Raw genomic sequence first — 23,207 nt, 5'->3', positions numbered from 1 at the left:
TGTGTTTATCATTGTGACTTTTGAAATTCTTTTCATAACCAAATAAAAGAAAGCATTTTTATTTTCAAATAGATAATTTTTTATTTCACATAAATAATTTCGCTTAGTTTTACTAATTATACAATTCAATTAAAAAGACGACCACTTGGGATTAATACATTTTTTGTTCGGCGCTCTAAATATAACTACGGCAGTAATTTTAGCGTTCAATAAAGTTCGACATTTATATACACAATTGATTTCCTAATTACTTAACTGAATTTGAATTTAATATATATCGTGAAACCTTCCATGAAGTCAATAAAATGAGAATTTATGGTCTACAATTAAAAGAGCTACTTAAATTACAAGTAATTCGACTTAAAACCAAATAGAATCAGTGACCGAATGATTCAAATCCGCGATGCGTCTAGACTAATGTGGACAGTTCATGTGGTGAAATGGTCGATGTGATATTGCTGATATTGTGACGATCGCTGATATCCAGTGTTCCATTAGTGCCCGGTGTCACAGACCCATCACGTCCAATCAAAATGCTGTTGTTTGGATTCATATGAGGTTTTGGTGTCGGTGGTGTGGCTGTGGCTGGCCGGAGACCCGGCAAGAAGCTAATATGTGAATGATTCGCTGATAATGGAGTCACTGGAGTCGTATGGCTTAACTGTGATGTATGTGTCAATGGCGTATGATTGTGATTTGCATGAATTGGATTGTTGTTGTTATTGTGATGACTCAATAGGTGCAAATGTGTTGTCGGATTGATGATACCTGATATGAGAAAAGAGCAATCAGATAAAATCTTTACAGTTCAATTGGTTGCTAAAAAACTAATATAATTACCGTTATGGTTTTGATAAAGATGATGAGAATGCGAATGGGACACATGATGTGTTGGTTGCGGCACTGATATTGTACTGATCGGTGTTTGTTGTTGTTGTGTTTGCGATTGATGTGATTGATGTTGTTGCTGCTGCTGCTGCTGATTCGCCGTTATACTTAAGTTCAATGGATTCATATTTCGTACGCATATCGTTTTCTCCCTTTGCCAAACGAACACATTGTGAACCATAGCACAACCGCAAAATACAATACCAACTCCAATCAAAACGCTCGTTATGATAGCCGGCGTCGAATGGAATTGTGTGAATGTGTATAGAATAATTCCTATTTTTTTTATAATAAATGAATACAAATTAGTTGCAATTTAATTTAAATCAAATCGAATGCCGGTATTCCGCGAGATTCTTGTTACATTTATTTAAGTGAAATTTTAATTTCGAAGAATTTTTATAGAATTTCGCAAAATACCGGCTAAGCAAAGAATGTTGTTGCACAAACTAACCAGTCAAAAATACTGGAATGGAAATAAAAAAGCCTCCAACAGCACACACGCGACTCACACTGGACTTCTGTAGATATTTATTACCTCTGCAAATAAAAAAAAGATACATTTAGAATAAGAATGAAAATGAAAACGACATGTTAAATAATTTGCATAACATTTCATGTATGTATACGAGTAGAACTAAAATTTACTGCTCTACGTAATAAAATAAACGCACTCAACATTGATGTCCTACTAAAAGAGAGAAAGAAAGAGAGAAACAAATGCGAATCCATTTCATGTGAGAATGGATGTGCGTGCATTCGGTCATTTGATACGACTGAGTCGTCTTCAGGTTGTTGCATCACCGTGAACAATGTAGAACGATGTAATTCATCAGACCGTAAATACATGTGAACTGTGCACAACAAATTTGTAATGTCTGGCTCCTTATATCACAACATAGTTTTGTCGGGATTAAAGAGAGATACGATTTTTTTTTGATTAAATAACATCGTTAACAAAATTTATTTGCTGTTTTTACATTTGCGAATGCTGGCCGAGCAAATTAAATTGCATTTAATGAGAAGCAAAATAAATGCATGTCACACATGAACCAGCCTAGTCTTGCTTGCTCCTATTTATTTTATATTCTAAAATGTAATAAAACTGAAGCAACCGATTTGGTTGGATTAATTGGATTGCATTTTTATGCACCGTACAAGTTTTGTGGCATTTTATCAATGACGCGGTGTAGATGTTTTTTTCGCCATTAAGTCGACGTAATGCAATATAACAATGCTGATTACATTTTATGCGATGAAGATACCATAGCAATTCATTATATGTTGAAGAAACGACGACACTTCCGTTGTTTTCTTTCGCTATTTTAGCTGTACACGCAAAACTGATATGGGAATGCGGCAGCGGATTAGATGAAAGCATTGTGAGTTAATGCCAAGGCTTAGCCTCAATATACATCGTGCAGAACATCGACAAAAATGGTTGAACTCAAGCAATTAAAGGTGAATCAAAGGTTGTTGAAACTAAAAGTGATGACGATGTCGTAAAATTTGTGCCATATACAGCCAAGAAAGGTATCAAAAACATGGCGCAACTAAATTAGATTGATTCTACTATAATTTTTATGAGACGGCTGTAAATTTTTTTTTACATAATTAGCTGTCTTCTATGGCAGTGAAAACAATGGCCTTCTCTTCATTTGGATCGTTTTCATTTATACGTTACTTTTGGGTGATACTTGTTCCGGTGCATGAACACCAACTCATTTTCCCGGTATAATTTTCGGCATATGTTCAAAATTACACAAATAAACATGAGAGAAAGATAGCCATTGCACTGTCAACTTTGATGCACATAAGGGGCAATGCATTTTTATTCCTCTTTTAGTATGAAAACCGAATATTTGGGTCGCATTTGTTTCAACAATATTTATATGTGGTTTGCCCGCTGCATTTCAAGCATTTCATATGTATTTATATCCGTTCAACTAACCTTGCAGTTGGCGTGGCAGGTGCTCGCAGTAATTTTACAGCAAATAAAAACTGAATCGCACAAACCAACAAACAGCATAGATTCAGGCATAAGGAGAGCGCACATAACGCAAGTGTAACGTCGTACACAATGATATAGTCGTCCGAGGAGATAGGGCCTGGTGGAGGTGGTGGTTCACGTCCATTTGGTGATATTTTCAGTAAGAATATTAGTGATAACAATGCTAGCAGTAGCGACACTAATGAAACCAAAGAAAAAAAAAATACAAATAGTTGACCATATAAAAAATCGATTTTCATGATATAAGTTTCATTTCAACAAAATGTTCATGTTCAAAAACTTACCCAAACAAAGTAATCCCAGACTAGTGAGAGCTTCACGAGCACCCATTTGATGTTTTGTATTCAATTGTAAACTACAGTGATTTTGTGGCGACGAACATGACGTCGATGGTGTTGTATTTAAAATTGTTTGAGCCGTAGTTGGAATACGTAGGCCACCGTTTGCATGTCCATTTGGAATGAGTTTGTTTGGTGTTAGAACGATCGATGGTGCTGTTTGATGTGAAATTGTCGATACGTTCAATGGTTGAATCGAACGATTTAGTATAGCACGTGTAGCTGGTGTCGTTGCGACAACATTTGGACGGGATTGAATTTGTGGAGGTGGCGGAGGTGGATGTTTTGGATGCACATGTGAAATATGATGATGGTTATGTGTATGATTATGTTGAATTTGATGTGAAGAGGTTTGAGATTGTTGGGACTGTAGGTTTTTCTGTTGTTGTTGCTGCTGTTGCTGCTGCTGCTGTTGACTAGCCGCATTTCCGGAAGGCGCGTGTTTTAACATCGAATCGATTTTTATTATTTTTACCGACTTTTAAAAAATTATACACTTTCTTTTTGGGAACTTATTTTTCTCTTTCGAAACTTATTATTTGGTGATCACTCGGTTGGTGGTGATAAAGAAACAATAAATCAGATACATTCCACGCTCGTATTTCTTCTTTTTTTAATCTTAGGTTGCACCGATACTATCGTATTTAGTATCTATTAGATTTCAGTTTTATAGATTTAAAAATCAAAATTGTGTCTATTTGGTTTCTCTTTAGTATCGATAAAAGAGGTCACTTGTACAGTTTGTCTTGAACATCCACTATCGAACACAATATATGTAATATATGCTAAAAGTTCAGAAGTCACTGCACTTTGTTCTTATGAAATGTATTTTTTTTTTTAGTTGCACAATGTTATTCTTTCTTCTCTTTTTTTTTCTCATTCGATCTTAATGATTTCGAGGAACACTATACTTATAACTGAATTTACACGAAGCGTAGACTCACCTCGAAATTCAGTTTGCGCGCGTACCGCACACAATTTACTGTCATCATCATCATTGTCAGCATATTGCCACGAAGAACCGACGAGATACACTGCTGAAGAATGTGATTGTGGTATATTCACGTACCGGCTGTTTCACTCAATTCACTTCTCGTTTTCTTACATTACATTTCTTTTTTTCCTCTCTCTGTATCTCTCCTGCTTTTCTCGCGTAGTTACGATTCCAACAAATGTATTATTACTTAAGAACCAGAAATAATAATATTCGTTGCATACAGTTTCTCCGGTTCTCTCCATTCACATGCATCACAATTCCGTTGCAAAGGTGTGTAACGTTTGTTCATTTAAATTTTAAAATAATACCACTTGAATTAATTTGTTACTTTTACATGTGACTATTATTATCACGTTGAGTAATATTTAATATTTTGTTGTTTGTCGCTAAAAACACTTTTTCTTGATTTCGATGCGAATGAACTTGAAACGATTGGAATTGAGAGTCCAATGGAACGTAACGTAACCAAAGCATTCAAACCGATTACGATTATGCAATGAAAATAATAAAATCAACGCGCACAAGATATAAAATATGCAGCAAACATAAACTTATCACGAACTTGTCAACTTCATTGAATCGTCGTTACGTTTTGCTCATCTTCGGCCGTTCAATACTTCAGATAGTCTTTATGATGCGATTACAGCAGCAAACTCAAAACATCGAATGGAAAACCAGAATTTTCTCGTTTCATGATGCTACTTCTTTCTCCGTATGCTTGTTACACGAATTTAATCACAAACACACGCACACCTGTTTTGATTATTTTAAATGAGCGCTAGAAAAAGTGGCTAGTGGCTTCACGCCGATTCTAATCTCGATTTTTTTTTGTTCGTTTCTTTTTGATTACGATTGATAACGCTATTTGTGAGTAGCGTTTTTTTTTTTTTTTATCGAAATGATATTGTCGATGAATGTATTTGCATGCAAATGAATTGTGTTTTCAATCAATTCATCATGTCATCAAACAAATTTCAATGTGCATAACTAATATCTTGATGTTTATAATGTCTTTTGGCTGAATGGAAATAATTCAATCAGTTATGTTAATGCTGAGAACACAAAAATCCACCAATCATTTGAATAATATCAAATGTTTCAAAATCTGTCATTGGTTATTCGGGTATTTGGTGAATACACTTTTTTTTCTTCAGCATTTGATTTTGCAATTGTTCTCTTTCAAAATGTCACAATGAATTCTTGCGATAGATTTTCGATCTGTCTTTTCTTTTAGTGGTTTTTTTTTCTTTCTTCTTAAATAACATAAACAACAGTCGCCGTCAGCACAGAATATTCAATGAGAATGCGACGCACCAAACAAAAATATCGCAACTGAGATTTTAACATTCAGAAAATCCGGTTCTCCAGGTAGAGAGAACGCGATGGCAGCAGCCAACGATATTGAAACGATCGTACGTTTTATGTTGTTTATAATTTCAATGTGGCATGGCGCGCAAAGAACAGAAAAAACACATCCATCGATCGCAATACATATGCGGTGATTGCCCCTTTTCTGATTCGTTCCTTAATCGCGAGCACTCTGTCTCGGCCCGCTAGTGTTGATTCTGATGTCCGGTGTGAGCGACGGGCTTAAGACTTTTTCGCTGTTTCGCGCAATTACTTTGCTTTTTCTATACTGCTCTCTTTTTTTGCCATTACACACATGCACATATATTATTGGTTCTCGCAGATTTTCTGTCACAACTGGAGTATTTTATTTTACTTTTTATATTATTCTGTACTTATTTCCTGTTTTCAAGCACTTTTTTTCACAATTTCGCTTTTGCCACGTTGATTATTATTATTTAATGCTGTGCCGTTCAAACTGATTCTTTCATCCACATGAAAATGCAGCTCGTCTGAACAACCAACGCAAATTTAGTTTTCTGAAACGAAAAGAGAGAAGAAAACGTTTAAAATCTTTGTATCTAAAGTTCACAAGAGAAAACGTGAGATAAAATAGCTGAAAAAAAACTCTAACACTTCTCGCATTTTCGATTTCTTTTTTAATTAGCCCTCATTTGGATTTAAGTAGTTTTATTTTCACATTGTAGAAGAAAGAAGGTAATTCGCTTATTTAATTCAGTATGAAATAGATACCACATCGAAATGATCACTTTGTTTTTTATGATACACACAAACATACATATAAAATGTGCCTGTGAGTTTCATGTTTTCTTCATTGTATCAATTGCTCATCGTCTACTTCGTATATCGACTGTAAAGTTTACGATTTTCTATTGAATTGCCTGCCATTTTGCCATTGAATTTTTCGGCTCAAAATAAGTAAAAGATTTATAACTTTTAACCACATATGGTTTGCATCGTTGATGACGCTTCGTGATTATCACTCGTATGTTTTGCCATGAAAATGAGAACAATCGAGCATCCAATGTTGAATGTTGATGCCGCAAGCAAGTTTGTGTCCATGATTCAAATGCTAATTTTATTTTTCTATTGAAAATTTCACGATAAAATTCTTTCATTTCGAATTCGTTCATAACACGAAAATTATTTCCTAACAAGCGTGAAAAAATAATATGCACGAAAACTGAGAACGGCGTTGTATTCGAATGAATTTTTAGCGGCTAAGATGTCTGCTATGAACTTGATACTCGTCACGTTTCGAATGATAAAAAGAAGGTTTCGATCAAAAATTCTATGTAATTTAAAATCATAGAATTCACATGAAAAAAGAATGTGTGTTTTGTTGAAAAATGAGAACGTGCCAAATTGGGTGAACTTTCTGTGATTCATGTAAAACATATTAACTCGTAGACATTGCAAACAAATCACAAACTCTCCACAAAGCATACAAAATCATATCAGATTGCATAAATTCTCGAAAAAATGGCTACTGATGTGATTACATTTTCATGGCTTCAATGTAACTAGCGTGATATTAGGGAAATGTAATGAAAACAGATTAAAAATAGGCAAAAACAAAAATATACGGCTTTGGCTCTAAAAACACGTACATTTCGGGTATATAACGCCAATAGAAAACAAAAACTACAAAAACCACTGAATCGTGTAATTTAAATAAAGCGTTTAATGTTTCAGCGTTGTTTTCTTCGCGTAAACAACAACGAACGCCAAAAATGCGATAAAAATGTAAATGCTGTCGATTTGTTCGGTCATTGTGTTTTTTTTTTATCCAACAAATGGTCGGGCCATAAATTGTCGAGTGCTTGAAAAGAAAAGGAAAAAGATTTAGACCCCTTTTAACGCATTCTTTGATGTCTGTTCTATGCTTAATCGGACATTTCATTGAGATTCACGCCTGAAATTGGTGTTAATTTGCTATTTAACCGTTCAAATGGTGCAGTCGTAATAAATAATAGCACGAATCGTTATTTAAACAATAGAATACTCAAAATAGAATGCGTATGATCATATTTAGACGCGTGCCAATAAATTGCCTTATTGATCAATGTTTAGTTATGCATTTACTCTCGCAATCTGCTTGAAATGTGTCGATCAAAGCATGACGCTTAAAATGAAAACGACATCAAATCATCGGAAAGAAAATAGATGCTTTGGCCAGCAATGATATTGGGCATGCGCCACTTGATTACAAGTTATTACCATAATATTTGGATAAATTGCCATCAATTAGATTTGTTTACATATATGTGGCTACTATAAATAATGTACGTATGCGCTCCACTAAACAACAGCCGTTGCAAGACGTTTCGCAACGAAGATACGTGTCATTCAACAAAGTTTAACTTAAAAACAAATTTGATGAAAGCGACGCCAACTGAAAAGCATTACATTACTTGTTTACATTGTTGTGTTGTTGTTCAGCTATTTTTATTACAATGGGACTTGTTTTGTTCAACATGAAATGGTGATGCTTTTATGAGTGTTTAGATTTTTTTTAGTACTTGTCCATTTCATTATTCAGTGTGTAAAGCATCACATGGAATTTATGCGAAGCAATCAAACAACATAATTTGATAAATAATTTTTTTTTGTTCGAATTTTATTCGAATACTTTAAACTTTTCCCTCACTTTCTTTTTTCGTTCCTGTTTTTCATGCCAAACTAATTTACATATTTCCCAAATTAAAATCCGTAGGCCGGTTATTCTATGAACGCAATGCCGAAATACGGTCGATGGTGGGAAATTTTTCCAATTTAAATAAATTACACTTAATTACCATTATGTTCTTTCTATTTTCATGTTACATGGAAAAACTTAAAGTCATTTGAATAGATCATAACGATATAAACAGCTTCCGTGGCTTGATTAGTGTACCTGCAGTCACAAGTGTCAGCTTGAACATTTTTACAATCTTTTTGCTGTCAAGCGTTTACAGCCCTTTGGCCCGATTTTTTTTATCAGTCGTTAAATCTTCTGTTTTTCTACTTGACATTTCCTTTACATAATACTTTTTGATTTATGTTGCGGTGAAGCATGAAGAATCGCTTTTGGAAGACGAGTAAAATTCCCATGATTCGCGATATTATTTTGATCGCCATCGTTGATCAATGATCATTACCCAAGGTAATTCTGATTGCCATTGGCAATTGAATGTTCATGAAATTGCAATGAATCGTTTTTATGAAACAAAATAAAAATGATTGGGTTCATATTGTTTGCAACAAATCTGTCTTTGTTTTCATAAATCAATTTCTTTTGATTTACGAAATTCTATTCATCATTCGGCTAGATTTCATTCTTATTATGAAAATGGCCATTGTGTTCACCATTATTATGTACCGAAGACAACGGAACGGTATGATGGAGAAACGTAATTAAAAGATAGCCGCTCTTGCTACTTAAAAGTGTTCTCGCTGCCTTCAGTCCACTTTATGAATAAATTCAGACGATATGAGAAAAAAAAACATAAACCTTTAAACTGTGCTATGCGTCCAACGGGTTTAAACTGTGTTATAATTGTTTAATGTTTCCCCATTTTCCAGTTGAATTCTTAGAATAAGCGTGATGTTTTAATAATTTTGACAAGTGAATGCCATTACACTTCTGTTTCCATTTAAACCTAAACTAACAGTACTTCATCATATTCAAACTGAGTTTTCTCTTACCACGTATCAAATACGTGTAATGATTATGCTGACATAATGCCGTTTATTGGAAACTTTGTGAATGTGCAGAGCTCTGGCTGTAAATCATACAAATTCCACGATAGAAGTGAGAAATTGCCGTTTGATTGCAGTCAACATTTTTTTCTCTCTCTCTCTCGCGATTAAATCTAAAATTATAACTTGCAAAACATGTTTCAATTGAGAAAATGAAGTATTCGATTTGCATATAAGCCCAACAGTCACACCATTACCATTGCATATGCGTGCACATAATTATATTGCAAGTGATCGAATCGATGTCCTTCATCAGAAAAATTCGCTACGAATCTATCTATCTAGATGAAGAGGTTGAAGAACGTTCATTTACGATCATTGACAGCTCGATAATTGGCTGGGATACTTTCTATAATTGTCGACAACATATCGATAATTTTGTTATTTTTCATTAATCATGGTTAATTACATGATTTGACGCAGGAGATCATTCAATTCAAAACATAAATCGATTCGATCTTAAGACACTTGGGCTTATTTCTTCGTTGTACATGCTATTCAGTTGTCTTTTAAATTACATTCTGTTCATGCAAACCATCTTGATTTCAAATTTGAAATTTTTTTTATTGTAATTGTTCGTTGCAAACTTAAGATTGGATTTTGTGTCAGCGGATGCGCATAAACGTGGCTGACCCACTTCAATTTAGCAACAGTTCAACCGATTGAAGTCCATTTGCGTTTTACAACTTGCGGCAAATAAAGCATATTTTCTTTGAGTGGATTTGTCTTCATCATCATTTGTTAATTTTTAATAACATTTTATGAAGAATGCCGTTATTTTTTGCAAACGGCCGAAAGGAAGTCGCAAACAAGTACACAAACAATGAGCAATGGACACAATAGTTTCACCAATGATAATCAATTTTGATATGCTTTGTTGACGAACAGCATTTACTTCAGCATGTGTATTGTATTGTATTGTATACATGATGGTTACAAATCAAAGCAATCGAGAAAAGAAAAAGAAAAAAAAAACATATCTCGACACATACACTTGGTGGACGCTTATTGTTAACGTGTAATAATCGTTGATTGTATGACCCAGAATCTCTTCAACGAGAACAAATTGAAACGCAGACTTGTGGTGATCATTGTACAGCGCCACAAGAAGTGAAAAGCTGTCGAAAATGGATCTTGCTGTCTTTCTCTCGCCTCGTCCATAAAATGCCGTCCAATGCATTTTGATTTTACATGAATGAAAGCATAAGATGATTATTCCGGATAATTTATAGTGAATTCAATCGAATACCGTTATCTCATTGATCCGAAGAGCATCATTGTCCATTAATGATATGCTAAGTGGTTTTTTGGTTCGTCTGTCGTTCGTTTGCTCGTAAATTTTCGAAATGGCCTCGCATCCACGGATCAAAACATTGATTTTCAATAGTAGTTTATGAATGTTGTACATAAATCGTAAAGTGACTCTTCCAATTAATAAAAAAAAACTTCAAAATACCATACATTTGACAATGGCTTCAAAGCATTCATTTTCAAGAGTTGGCCGAACGGAATTTGTGGCGTTTTAATTAAATAAACATAAAATGATGGCCAGTGGCGAACGATGCAAAAGAATAAATCGTTCGTTTTTTTTTTGTTGTTGTTCCTTCACTGGTGTCGAACTGATTTATTGTTAATCAGTGCATTTGATGGCTTTTATGTTTTTACCATTTAATGGATTTTCTTCGTGAACATTGTCTTCATTGGTTATTAATACAAATCAAAGTCAATCCTATCACGAATAAGAAATTCCTGAGATTGCAGAGAATCATGTTCTGTATGTGCACAACGAAGGTGTTTTAGAACGAAAAGAGAAAAAGAAACTCTTCGCAAACGATCTTCGACGGTCCAGCCAACTAATATATGAAAGAAGAAAAAAAAACCAGAAAAGCATAATATCATAATGAGTCGATATATACAAGCGTAATCTTTATGCTTCAGACCGGCTTAGAGAAAAGACTGGCTTGTTTTTCTGATAATGCCCAAAAAATGGCTTAGGCTTTTAAACGATACACTCGTGCTCGCAACAACATTGGCACCATCACAAATTCACAATATTCTTCAGCTCCATGCGTCTATCTTTGCGTGCTGCGAACAAACATATACATATTATTTCATCCATTGGACCGTACTCTCCGAATGAAAAATCAATCGAAGTCTGCACGAGACTATTTGCAGCTCTAACAATGTCTTTAGTGAATACTCATGCCGGGGTCGGAGCATTGAGAAAATTGCCGCGAAAGAGAGATGCATAAAAGATTTAAACAAACCGGTTGTGCGTTTGGTTCGGCGCGCGGAAGAATACTCAATACATCTCGGCACATTGATCTTGTGTTCGTTCTTGGGCTATATCGATGTATGTTTACTTCATCGCGCAACGGTCAAATGGGAATACAAAATCAGAAAACGTGGAGAGGAGAAACTAAACGAGAACGTGTTTACAAAACGATAGTAAAAGATTGTTGTTTTTGCTTTTCACATATGCACCATCGAATGGAATTTATTCATGTGAGATCTTTTTTATATTCTCTCTATATATCTCTTTCTCTTTTTCGTGGCTCTTTCAACTCGATGGCATGCAAAAGACCGCCCGAGCATTAGAATTTCGTGGAGATAAGAAGAAAACGAATTTATTGGTCTAGTTGCAAGTGATTAAAAGCATTCCAAATCACTTCGATTGAATTTTTTTTGTGGCCTGTAACACTTGATTTTCATTAAATGCCAAAGTGGTTTTTTCAACATCGAAAAAATGTGATCAGGCAAAAATCAAAAAAACACCGTACCAACCTACCAATTTATATAAACAAACTTACACCCAACATTCATTCTTGAGCGGTAAATTGAAAATGTACACAGTTGGCAACCAAAATGGTTTTCGTTTAATGAACTTTTTGGCTTTATAGAAAAAGAGCAACATTTTTTTGTGTGTATGTTTATTTTTCACTTTACTTTCGCTGCAATTCAACATTGGCTCTACCCACAGATTCTTGAATCTCGATTTTTTATTTTGATGGGCAGCCTCTCTCGTGTGCACTTTCAAATTTGTGCTTGAACAAAGATTTTCTTCTAAAGAATAGCCAATTTAAAAGCAATTTATATTATTATTTTATTGAGAAACCGGACTATGCGTTGTGTGTATTTGAAGCGAACGGAAATCATTAGTCATTTATTGTTACATTGTGTTCCGGATAAATCGATTCTACATTTTGTGGTTAATGGTGGTTAATTCTCTTGTGCAATAAAAAGAAATATCGGCGAATTCTCATCATGGTTGCAGTCAACTCAAATCATCACTGCCAGTCACCATCAATCCTTTATTATCTTTTAGAAAATCATTTAATTACTTAATACAGAACCGGTCACTGTATCCTATGATGGTAGAAATAGTTGAATCCTATGATGGTAAAAATAGTATGGAATAATAAACATCTATTCAATCATTGAAACTGTAAATGTGGTGAATGAATGAAGATAAACTCCTTGCACTGTCATCGACCGACCGCCTATCTCTTGACTATCTAAATCAATTTCTTTTCATTCAAATGTTATTCAAATTTTGAATGCGATGGCGTTTAATGCGAAAACCCAATGTCTCATACACATATGCGGTTTTGTATGATGTTCGTTCACAAACTGAGTCAACATTTTTTTGAATAAATTTTGTCGCCAGCGGAAATATTAAAAACATAATCTTTGAATAATAATTTATGTTGAATTCCTGTTGTTTGATTCACTTTTTTGGAATGTAAGCCTCTTTTTAAATCAATTAGACGGCAAGGAGGATTTTTCGTTATTATATTGAAACTTCAAACGAAATGTATTGTTACGTATTTCATCTCAGCGTTTGATTGGACTGTAACAACTTTTAGTTTATTGCAGAGATTAGAATTGAGATTCAGGTTTTTATTGTTTGTTTAGATTTTTTGATTTTTTTTATTATTTCTATTTGGTTATTTTGTAATGGAATTCTCTGATATATATGCTGTCTATAGCATATCAAAAGAGATTTGAAATTTTTGCGCTTCTTTTATCTACTTGCTTCGTGGCATTATTATGAGACTTTATATTCAGATTAACGCTCCAATCTTTATGGAGCTCGAATGCATTTTCACTGATCTCATATTTCATTTTACAATTTGTTGCCACATATTTTATCTCACTTTTTCTGACGAAAAAAAAAAAGTTTCACAACGTTTTGCATGCAATGTGACGATATTTTATCTCTCATTTACTAAGATTAAAATTCCAACACGTGCTCATCAAAAAAAAATGTCTCTCGTGTAAAATTGATGGAAAAAACAACGCCAAATTATTTTCGGCCAGAAGTCCTAAAGTGACATGAATAAATTCAATAGAATCCGACATCAAATGTCAATTTTCGACTGTTCATTTGAAAAGAAATTCTCAGACCCTTGGTCAAAATGGGTGATGAATGCTTTGAGAATGTGGTATGTCGTCAACCATTACGCTCAATAGTACGAACACCACATGGCATCAATTTGAAGTAGATAGCCCGTTTGATAAAATGAAACAATAGAAAACCATAAAAATTAGATTGTTCCCCACGATGCAATTAAATACCAAGACAATTTTGGGCTGGAATCATTTATCAGTTAAAATAAGGTTGTGATACTTGAGCCGATCTTGAAAGAATCGCTCGATCAATTTGTATTGAGAGAAAAAACCCACCAAAATCTCCCATTCTCTTCACATCACTTATTGTTTCATTCATTCATTTCGAAAATATTTTTTTTTGTTGATAGTATACATTTTCACACTTTACGGGCCATTCAAAAGCCTACGTGTCGTTGAAATACATTAAACATACGTCATTTTTGGTTGTTTTCAAATGGCTGGGCGAGCAATGATTGAAATGTTGAGAAGTTTTTGGTGCCAGCATATTTCATACCACTATTTCAATCAATTTTTGTTCAGACGCTCGGTCTTGTTACTGCCCACTGTTGCTATTTCAATTATCTCATGCGATTAGGATGACCAGCGATCGTAATTTATTATGCCAACGGACGTAAGATGTCAGACGCAACAGAAAAGTCTTTTCTAATGAAAAAACAAACTGCGACACGAACATAAATTTCTAATTAAAAGATAATGAACACCGTCGACGATTGCATCACGATGATGCATACCATTGCTCATTCGTTGCAAGGCAAATCGCGGAAGAGGAGGTAATTGAAAAGGTCTTACGCACAGGATGAAGTCGTTTCATGTAAAGGATCGATTCTATGAGACAATAGAAAAATTGAGTGAATGGTGTGCATTTGAATGAAACGCACACACTGAACCCAGTTCACCTCTCTCTCTTCCGTAGTCATCGTTTGGTATGCGTCTATTATCTGAATGTGATCGTATCGAAGAAGAAAAAAAAATGCCGCTTAGAGAAATGTTCTTTTGCTCCTTTTTTTCGCCGTATGGTCGGTTGTAAGCCGGGATGTCGGTGAGTGCTATTAACTTATTCATTGAAATCATTTATAAAACAATTCGTTCATTCTGTTTTTTTTTTTCTTCTCATGTTGTTTCTTCTTGCGATGGCTTGATACCTTCCGTAATACAATTGCAACACTGCAAGTACTTGAGAGTGTTGTCGTTGTTTTTTATTCTTCTTGTTTCAGTTTCGTAAATTTAAAGAAGAACGCTGAGTTATTTCTTGTGTGCATTTTTGCTTGCTTTTATTCTCTGTATTGGTTTGGCTCATCTCTTACATCGTTGTCGTTGTTCGGTTTGCTCATTTTTTCGATGATGATTGTCAATTTTCTGTTCTTTACATGTTTTCCATTCTACATTCATTCGCCGAGTGTCACGATGTGCGTGCAAGTGTTCATTTACACTAGTACTCGAGCCCTTTCACGGTATGAATCGAATTTAACGCACTTAATAACCATTTCAGCAATGAACAAAGACTGAAGAGTATTTGCTTGTGCCCCGGTAATGCATAGAAAACAACATACCAAATACATATATTTTATATGCGTACAACGGCCAAATGCGTTGGGAATTATTGAAGTACACACACACATTCATACCGACATATTTCAGTTTGACGAGAGAATTCAAGCATTGCTTCGAAGGTAAATTGTGCATTCTCTTTGTGCTATTTACTTTACGATGTATTTTTCCTTCTCAATTCTGTGAGTGTACCTTTGTCATATTTCTTTTGTGTTTCTTTTTCGTTTCGTTTGCTATTCTCGTTGCATGTGTTTTCTTTAATGCAATATTCGCTTCCCCTGAAGGAACCGGAGTGATTCCTTCGATTCCTTCTTCGCATTATTTCTTATGAAATGAGCAGAAACAATGACAATGTCTTAAAAGTTATACATTTTCCCAAGCCACATTTCGACATTTTCTAAACGACAAACAACAAAAAGAAAACTGGGCCTTTGCCAATTCATCAATAGTTTTAATGTGAGTTGTATACGTTACAGGGATTATGTCTATTGCTTTTGTCTCACATTTTGTATGCAATTGTTTTCTATACAAGTTCTTTTTCGTTGTGCTGCCAGCACAAAATTTTCTCAGGTTTTTTTCTTCTCTTGCTTGCTGTGAACTGATTCGAAGAGCCGGAGATATTTTATTGACACCTGATTGTGACACAAAGATGGGAAACATTTTTGGCGCTCAAAGTATTGCACATGTGATTAAATATGTAAATTGGTTCTGTTTAGAAAGATCATAAAAACGACGCCGGAAAGAAATACACTCTCACACACCCATGGATACACTTTGCAGTTGCACAGCAATAAATTATGTGTACACATGTTGCAATTGTACTGAAAACCCATTTCGTTATGGGAACCAAACGAATGTGTTGTTTTTCGTTCTTTGAATGATAGTTTATGCTGTAAACAGCAGGTAGAACGCCTATTTTTCATATATGCGTTTTACTATTTATGATATTTTCATTATTCATATTATCGTATTTCATTTACGAAATTTACGTATTTCATTCGACATTTTATGTAGACAGTAATTTTTTTGGTGAAATATAAAAACATGAAACAATCAATCGATAGAATATCCCTCTTTTTTCGAGCCAAATCTATGCCAGCCAAACCAACTCGATTGGCGTGCTTCTTCGATATTAAAAAGGACGTCTCTTTTATGTTTGAAGTTAAAAAAAAAATATTCAAAGCAAGCCCAATATCTCCATTTGTTTGAATAAATCATAAAGAAAACTACCTTCGTGACTTAAATAATGATCGCATTAGGCTGGGCTCTTTTTGATGATTAGTAGTTTCGGCTATAAGTCTATTCAGGGTGGAAATCGTGAATTTGATTCCAAAAGAAATTAACAAAACAAAGGTGAAAATACAATGATGATGCTTTTTTCCATTGGATTTTTCATTCATTTTGATAATAATAATTTGTCACTTCCGATGCAAAGTACAACGTGAAGAAGACATTAAAAAAACGAAACTATGCCATGTTGAGGCTGGCACCCGGTCATTTATAGTTCATCCATCTTTTTGTCTATTTTATTTGTTGTGGTAAACTCGTTCAAGACATTTCCGATTAATTCACCAATGAATGTTATTTCTTTTCGGCTAATCGACAATTGTCTGAAATCATGTGTGCGCGTGAGATTTTCACAATTATTTCAAACATAATCAACATTCTTCACAATAACAAAAAAGAATTGTGTGTGAAATTGCGAACATTTGAACAAATAAATCGACTTACAGAAATGACTCGGTTAATCTTTGGTTGGCGTATACCAAATCAGAATTGAACAACAACACAAAATTGATTACTTTTGGAATTGTTACAGGCTTTAAGCCATTAAAAACGATGACAAATCGTTTAAAATTCGTAGAAGTGGACACAAATTTGTGAATTGTTGGCAGGCATACAAAAAATGCTCAAATAACGGCATGCGTTAGTGTCATGTGCCAATTGAAAACTGAATTCAAACATGTGTACAATTTAATAAAATTAAAAATTGAAACCAATCCCGAAGAGGCAATGCCAATCACACAAAAAATTGAATCCAAACACGCACTTGCGATAAATGTCAAGGTTAAAATGAAATATGCAGAGAAGAAATAAAAGTAAAATACTCGATATGTTATATTGAAATTGAATTTTGCTTGTTTGGGTTTGCTTGAAAGATATTCATCGGTTCTGAGCGACAGTGTATTGTACATGATTAATGATCATTGTTATTGTACGCATTTCGTTTTGGCTCAACTTTCTTGGGCTGTTTTTCTCTCTCTCTCTCTCACTCTCTCTCTCTCTCTCTCTCTCTCTCTCTCTCTCTCTCTCTCTCTATGATTCAAACATGTATGTGAGGCACAAAGAAGTTTTTTTACTTCACATCTTATTTTTTTCCGACTTTCTTCACGCATCAATGGAACACATTTCCAAAATTAGTCGCAAAGAAAAACAAAGAGAAGAAATTACAAATATGATGAAAAAAAAGAGAATACGATCGAGTGCAAAGTGTTCAGAAAACCGATTGACAGACTTTTGAAGTTGAAATTACAAAAAAAAAAAAAGAAACTGATTCGAATTAAGTCCATGGATGAACGCAAGCAATACTTCTCAGAATAATAAACAAAATTCAAACCGAAAATTTATGAGTTTCAAGTGGCAAAATGCTTGAAAATTGTGGCGCGAACTATGAAATCATGCATATCGAAATGCTGCGGAGTTTCAAAAATAATATTTGCGCCTTGAGCGAACATCATTATATACTTTTTTTTCTTCTTATTTTCTGTATGTCTGCCGTTCAAACACATTCGATTCCACTGCGAATGAAGACTGGTCATAAGACGAACACTTCACACAAACTCACACATACGGTGAAAATGAAATATTCGTCAGATACTTAAATCAAAGAGAGAAAAAAGGGGGAACCAAACAAACGCATCGAATTTTTCGTGAGTTTCCCTTCTAGTTAAGTGCAATCGAATTAAATCGACAGAGTTATAATTAAACACACACACACATAAAATAAATCATTCCGCAAACATATTTGGTTAAAACTGGTAGTGATCGTCATATTTTTGGGCGATCGTAAAATTTATGAGATGAGCGTCTCTTGACTCGTGTATTTCACTGTGTCTGCAATATCATAATTCAAATGAAAAAAACACTTCACAATGTGGCCTCTGATGTTGGGCCTCCAACATTTATGAATGTCGGATTATAGGTTAAAAGCGTTGACATCTATTACCATCACAAATTCATTGGATATCGTAATCGATAAGGTTTAATCTTATGCTTTGGTCGATTATATAAATTCTTTTTGAAATACGCTTTTTCCCTCCATTTATAGATGAGAAATATTATTTCAAGTCTTTCACAGGTTTATCAGAGGTTAAAATAAAACAATACATTGGACTGCGACGCTAATTAATTGGGCACATATGCACATTTAAGATAAAATACTAACCGAATTTTCTTGATCTCTGGAGAATTATTCCAAGTAGGAGTTGTATATTCCAAGTAAAACTGCCAATCAATTGAATTTATCACTATAATTTAACTTAACCACATAAACTGCATTCGGATGACAATTTACAGTAAAAATTCCAAAGAAGGCACAAAAAAATCGTGTTTTTTAAATGATGCAAAAACAAATTAAAGCGGTTCACGTTGCATTTCTGTTTATTTGTTGCAACTGAATGGCGGCTTCAAATGTTGATTGTCCATTCAACCGAAACCATAACAACAAGCACAACGAAATATGTACAAAACACAAAACACAAATTTCCAACGACTCGCACGACGAAACGAGTGTGCAATCTGAAACGTACGGAGAGACTAAATTCTACACTTTTTTCGGTCGTCCAAACAACGCTCATTTTTTCGTATTCCCTTTTTCGCTGCCATTCTCCCTCTCTCTATTCGGCTCTCCGCTGCGAATGAGAGAGAGACGCCGAATACTGGTTTGATTCGACGGAGAGAAAGAGCATAGAAAAACGCAATAGAATTTACTACAAATGAGAAACTGTGGACGATTTTAAAGAATGAAACAAGTTCTCGACGCCAAGGTAAGTAGCGGAATGTGCCATAAACGAGCGGACTTCGGAAGGTAAGAAATGCGGTAGATTTAGAAGTAAATGTACATGGGTATCACATTCGAAAATATACCTTATATCCTTTTTCTACTGCCGTTGCCATTGCAATCATACCGGCATTCGTATATTGTGCTGCGCAAAAGGATATTTCAATCGTTTTTTCAACTCGACATTTTTTTCTGGTTTTTTTTTCGTACCGAAAGCATACAAATTTCCTCACTACGTGCTATGTCTCAATGTATACGCTTGACAGTGAGATGTGGTTTATTTCAATAACACTTCGATAACATAACGTTTAAGACATAAACAAACATTTCTTCACACGAATATTTGAAAATATTATTTTTTTAACGTTGTCTGTTTGATAAGCTATAAAAACTTGTCTATTAAATTAAAAACTATGTTTGATAATAAACAATCACATTATGATTAAACAAATCCAAGCCAAAACAAAATTAATTTGAATGTTAAATTCGATAAATTGTTATTAATTTATAGTTTTCTAGTCCCTGAAATTAAATGTTACAACATAAATCATAAATTAAATTATAGATACGTCTCGACGAATACATTTTTCTTGGTAAATTTGTGGGCATATTCAGCTTTGAGTTCGTTTGTTTGTCAATATAGCTTAAACCATTTGAACTGTATGATCATTTATCAATGCTTAAATTTCGAAACATCAAATGCAAAAAGGTCTTACTAATCTTTGGGATTCAGCCACTTGAAATATTGGCGTTTATGGTTTTCTATTGTTTTTCTTTCGTATTGTTTACGCTTGTGCATTTATTTGTATTTCTTTTTTTTAAATAATATTTTTGTTCTGGATCCATTTCAAAAACAACAATGGAAAAACATGTGTTTCCAATTTCTGTTGCTGTAATATACGGTTCATATAAATAGTCAAGTGCGCCAATATGGATGATATTTCTTCGTCGTTTTTTGGAGATGCAGCTTAATAAAATCATTCTCAAAATTTGGCTGATTTGTGCAGTTATATTATTGTGCATCACAATGGTCAGATCTATTCCGACCGGATTGACAAAGTAAATATTTATCAACTTTTTTTGATCATATTCATATTATATCAAACACTTGTTTCATTATTCTAATAAGTGTTGGATTTTTTAGGTCAACTGGAATAGATCCAAAAGATGATACACTATCGGATATTCAACCCGAGGCTTCTGATGATTCGTCGAATAAAAAGAAGCTTGAAGATGAAAATCAACGTTGTAATTTGAATGTGAGTTCACTGGAAGACTATTCAAATGGTCAAGAGCTAATCAATCTATTAATGGAAAAAGGTGAAATCGAACCAAAACCAAGTAGCCAATTTCAGAAAATTCGTAGAGATAAATATTGTGCTGACGATCGGTATGATGAGTTAATTTCAGCTTTCAATGTTATACTGGAAGAAGTTTTACATAAAGGCAGGTTTGATCCAAAAAACGATGAAAAAACTGTGAATCGAATTGAAAATGACTCGCGCGAAATGTCATACTTAAAGCAAACACATTCAGCATTGAAGTTATCAAAGTGTGGCAAAAGACAAAAATGCTTAAGTGAAAAAGAAGATGAACTACTTCAAAACATTAACATGCTAAATAATCAATTGAATGTTTTAATGGGAAATTCTGCAAACGAAGCATCAAAAAGAAAACGTCGTACACATGGAATTAGAAGCCCTCCAAGTGTGAGTCATTCCGACAATAAATCAACTGTTTTGCCGACTAATCATATCGATGGAAGAACAAAACCACAGAATATCGCCCCCACAATCCAATATGTGACTCAATCAAGTGTTTTTGAGGAATCGATGAGCGAACAAAAGCTGACAACCGATGAATCGCTGGTGAACGATGGGCATATGACAGTGTCATCAATAGGAAAACTTCAAACAATATCGTAAACACCGAAAAGTCCATAAGAAATAGGTCAAACAAGAGCTGACTAAGGAAAACAATGGCGTTGACAAATTAATAATAAAAAATCATCTGCGAGTAGTTCTAATTTAGATTTGCCAAAAACATTAACATATGCTTTGCAATTCTAATCAATGATTTACTTTTTTTGAAAATGTTAAGTTTGTATGAAAGAACATGTTAAATAAAAATTGTTTCATATTTTTTTTTTTTTATCTTTCCAATGGACTTTGTTATTTAGACGATAGACCTTATGTGTACTAATAACGATATTCAATTTGAATTCAATGTTCTAAAATTCCATTGGAAGTTTGACAGATGGTGGAATTTTGTTTTACGCGCCATCACAAATGTCATAGCATAACAATATAAACAATAATATCGAAACAAGAGACAATAATGTTTAAATTTAAAAGGAGATGAACTACTTGAAAACATTAAAATCAATTGAACTACTGAGATAATAGGGCACAGCCGAATTTGTCCAACTGACTGATCCACGAAACAATGACATTGTTTGTACGTGCATAATTACACCGATGTCATTTATGGTTCTAAAATAATAAGCAAATTCATAAGTATCTAAATTAAAATCTGAAAAAATGAGTGTTAGTAAAAATTACTTTAATGTCAATCGAAAATTGAACGGACAAAAGTTTTTCGTTGAAATGATTCGGGTGCCATCGCGTAAATTGACAAAACGTTGCTTCAATGCATTATCAACAGTAGCTCCAACTGCAAAATTATTAACGAACACATTTGTGGCGGCATTGATTTTTTCGCGATGTTCATCGGCAAAGAAGTCACCTTTGATCACTTCATAATCGTTGAATTTTTTCCCAAACCATCGCATTCAATGTCGAAACTTCAAATCCATTTCGACAGCATAATTTGATGGCACTTCGTCTTGTTCAATGCCCAAACATGATTTCATTTGAACTGCACCGGTCATTTGAAGAACGACTTGATCAATAAAAACATCGGGCGATATCGAAATTTTATCGATCATTTGACAGACCAAATCGAATGACGTTTCACCATAGACTCCGGGTGAAAATGTTTTTATATTTATTTAATTTGGCTGGCTCGTGGACAACTTCTGAGTACACCACCTCCAAAATGAATTTTAAATGCTGGCGAGATGGTTGATTGGCCGCCGAAGCACCCTTTGAAAAATAAAAATTAATCACAAGAAAATCTTATAAAAATTGTGAAAAAATTCGATTCGGTCATCAGGATAAAAAATGTGTTCTTTGTCTAATCACTTAGATACTATCGTAGTACGTATAAAAACTGTTCGTTCGTAGTAAAAAAAATTCGATTCGTGTTCGTCCGTATTCGCTAAGGAAGACGGCGTGTTCGTTCGCATTCTTTCGCAGGAAAATTTTCCGATTCGTATTCGTTCGCGTTCGCTAAAGGAGATGGCATGTTCGTTCGTAAACATTTTTAAAAGAAAAATTTAAAAAAAATTAAACAAAGGTTATGAAAAATCATAGAAAAAGTGTTCAGTTCTAATATTTTTCACTCATTTTTATTGCAAATTACCTGGATCTACACTTCTATAAATATCGGTGTGTTCTTTGCTTAATTTCGAATTTGACTGGCAATATTCTCGTAAGAATTTGATTATTTGTGCGACGTATCTGAAACTAGTTCAAATCTTTTCTAAATTTGTCCACTTTTGCTACAGCTTTTTTGCGTTCTCCTTCTGTATATCCAGCTTGTTGCCCTTTCTCTATATCATTCTCATAACGGCGCTTAAATTGCTATGAAAATAGATTAATTAGTTTTTATGAATATTTCCAATGAAAAACTGAGTAAGAGAATGTGAACATACCAGTAGCGTTTCAAATATGTTGGGGTTAACAAAATGACACAAGCTGAAGTATTCCTTGAGAGAATTTT

The 23,207-nt window shown here is 34.1% G+C and overlaps 2 protein-coding genes across 2 annotated transcripts; one reads left to right on the top strand and one right to left on the bottom strand.

The window, feature by feature from the left end:
- Positions 1-126: 126 nt before the first annotated feature.
- Positions 127-19,103, bottom strand: LOC116350861. The gene is made up of 6 exons (XM_031782832.1): positions 18,750-19,103; positions 3,184-6,120; positions 2,840-3,077; positions 1,343-1,428; positions 841-1,164; positions 127-768 (listed from the first exon to the last, which is right to left on the bottom strand). Exons 2-6 carry the CDS (start codon positions 3,686-3,688, stop codon positions 410-412), a joined length of 1,512 nt encoding a protein of 503 aa, XP_031638692.1. The 5' UTR covers positions 3,689-6,120; positions 18,750-19,103; the 3' UTR covers positions 127-409.
- Positions 19,104-20,323: 1,220 nt separating this feature from the next.
- Positions 20,324-21,406, top strand: LOC116350880. Its single transcript, XM_031782855.1, has 2 exons — positions 20,324-20,423; positions 20,509-21,406. The coding sequence occupies exons 1-2, from the start codon at positions 20,326-20,328 to the stop codon at positions 21,287-21,289; spliced, it is 879 nt and encodes a 292-aa protein (XP_031638715.1). The 5' UTR covers positions 20,324-20,325; the 3' UTR covers positions 21,290-21,406.
- The last annotated feature ends 1,801 nt before the right edge of the window (positions 21,407-23,207 follow it).

Source organism: Contarinia nasturtii, unplaced genomic scaffold (assembly GCF_009176525.2).
Source record: "Contarinia nasturtii isolate CC-2019 unplaced genomic scaffold, AAFC_CNas_1.1 Cnas_scaffold_4311, whole genome shotgun sequence".
NCBI classification, from domain to species: Eukaryota; Metazoa; Arthropoda; class Insecta; order Diptera; family Cecidomyiidae; genus Contarinia; species Contarinia nasturtii.
The sequence above is the reverse complement of the archived record's forward strand: the minus strand, read 5'-3'. Positions and strand labels throughout refer to the sequence as shown.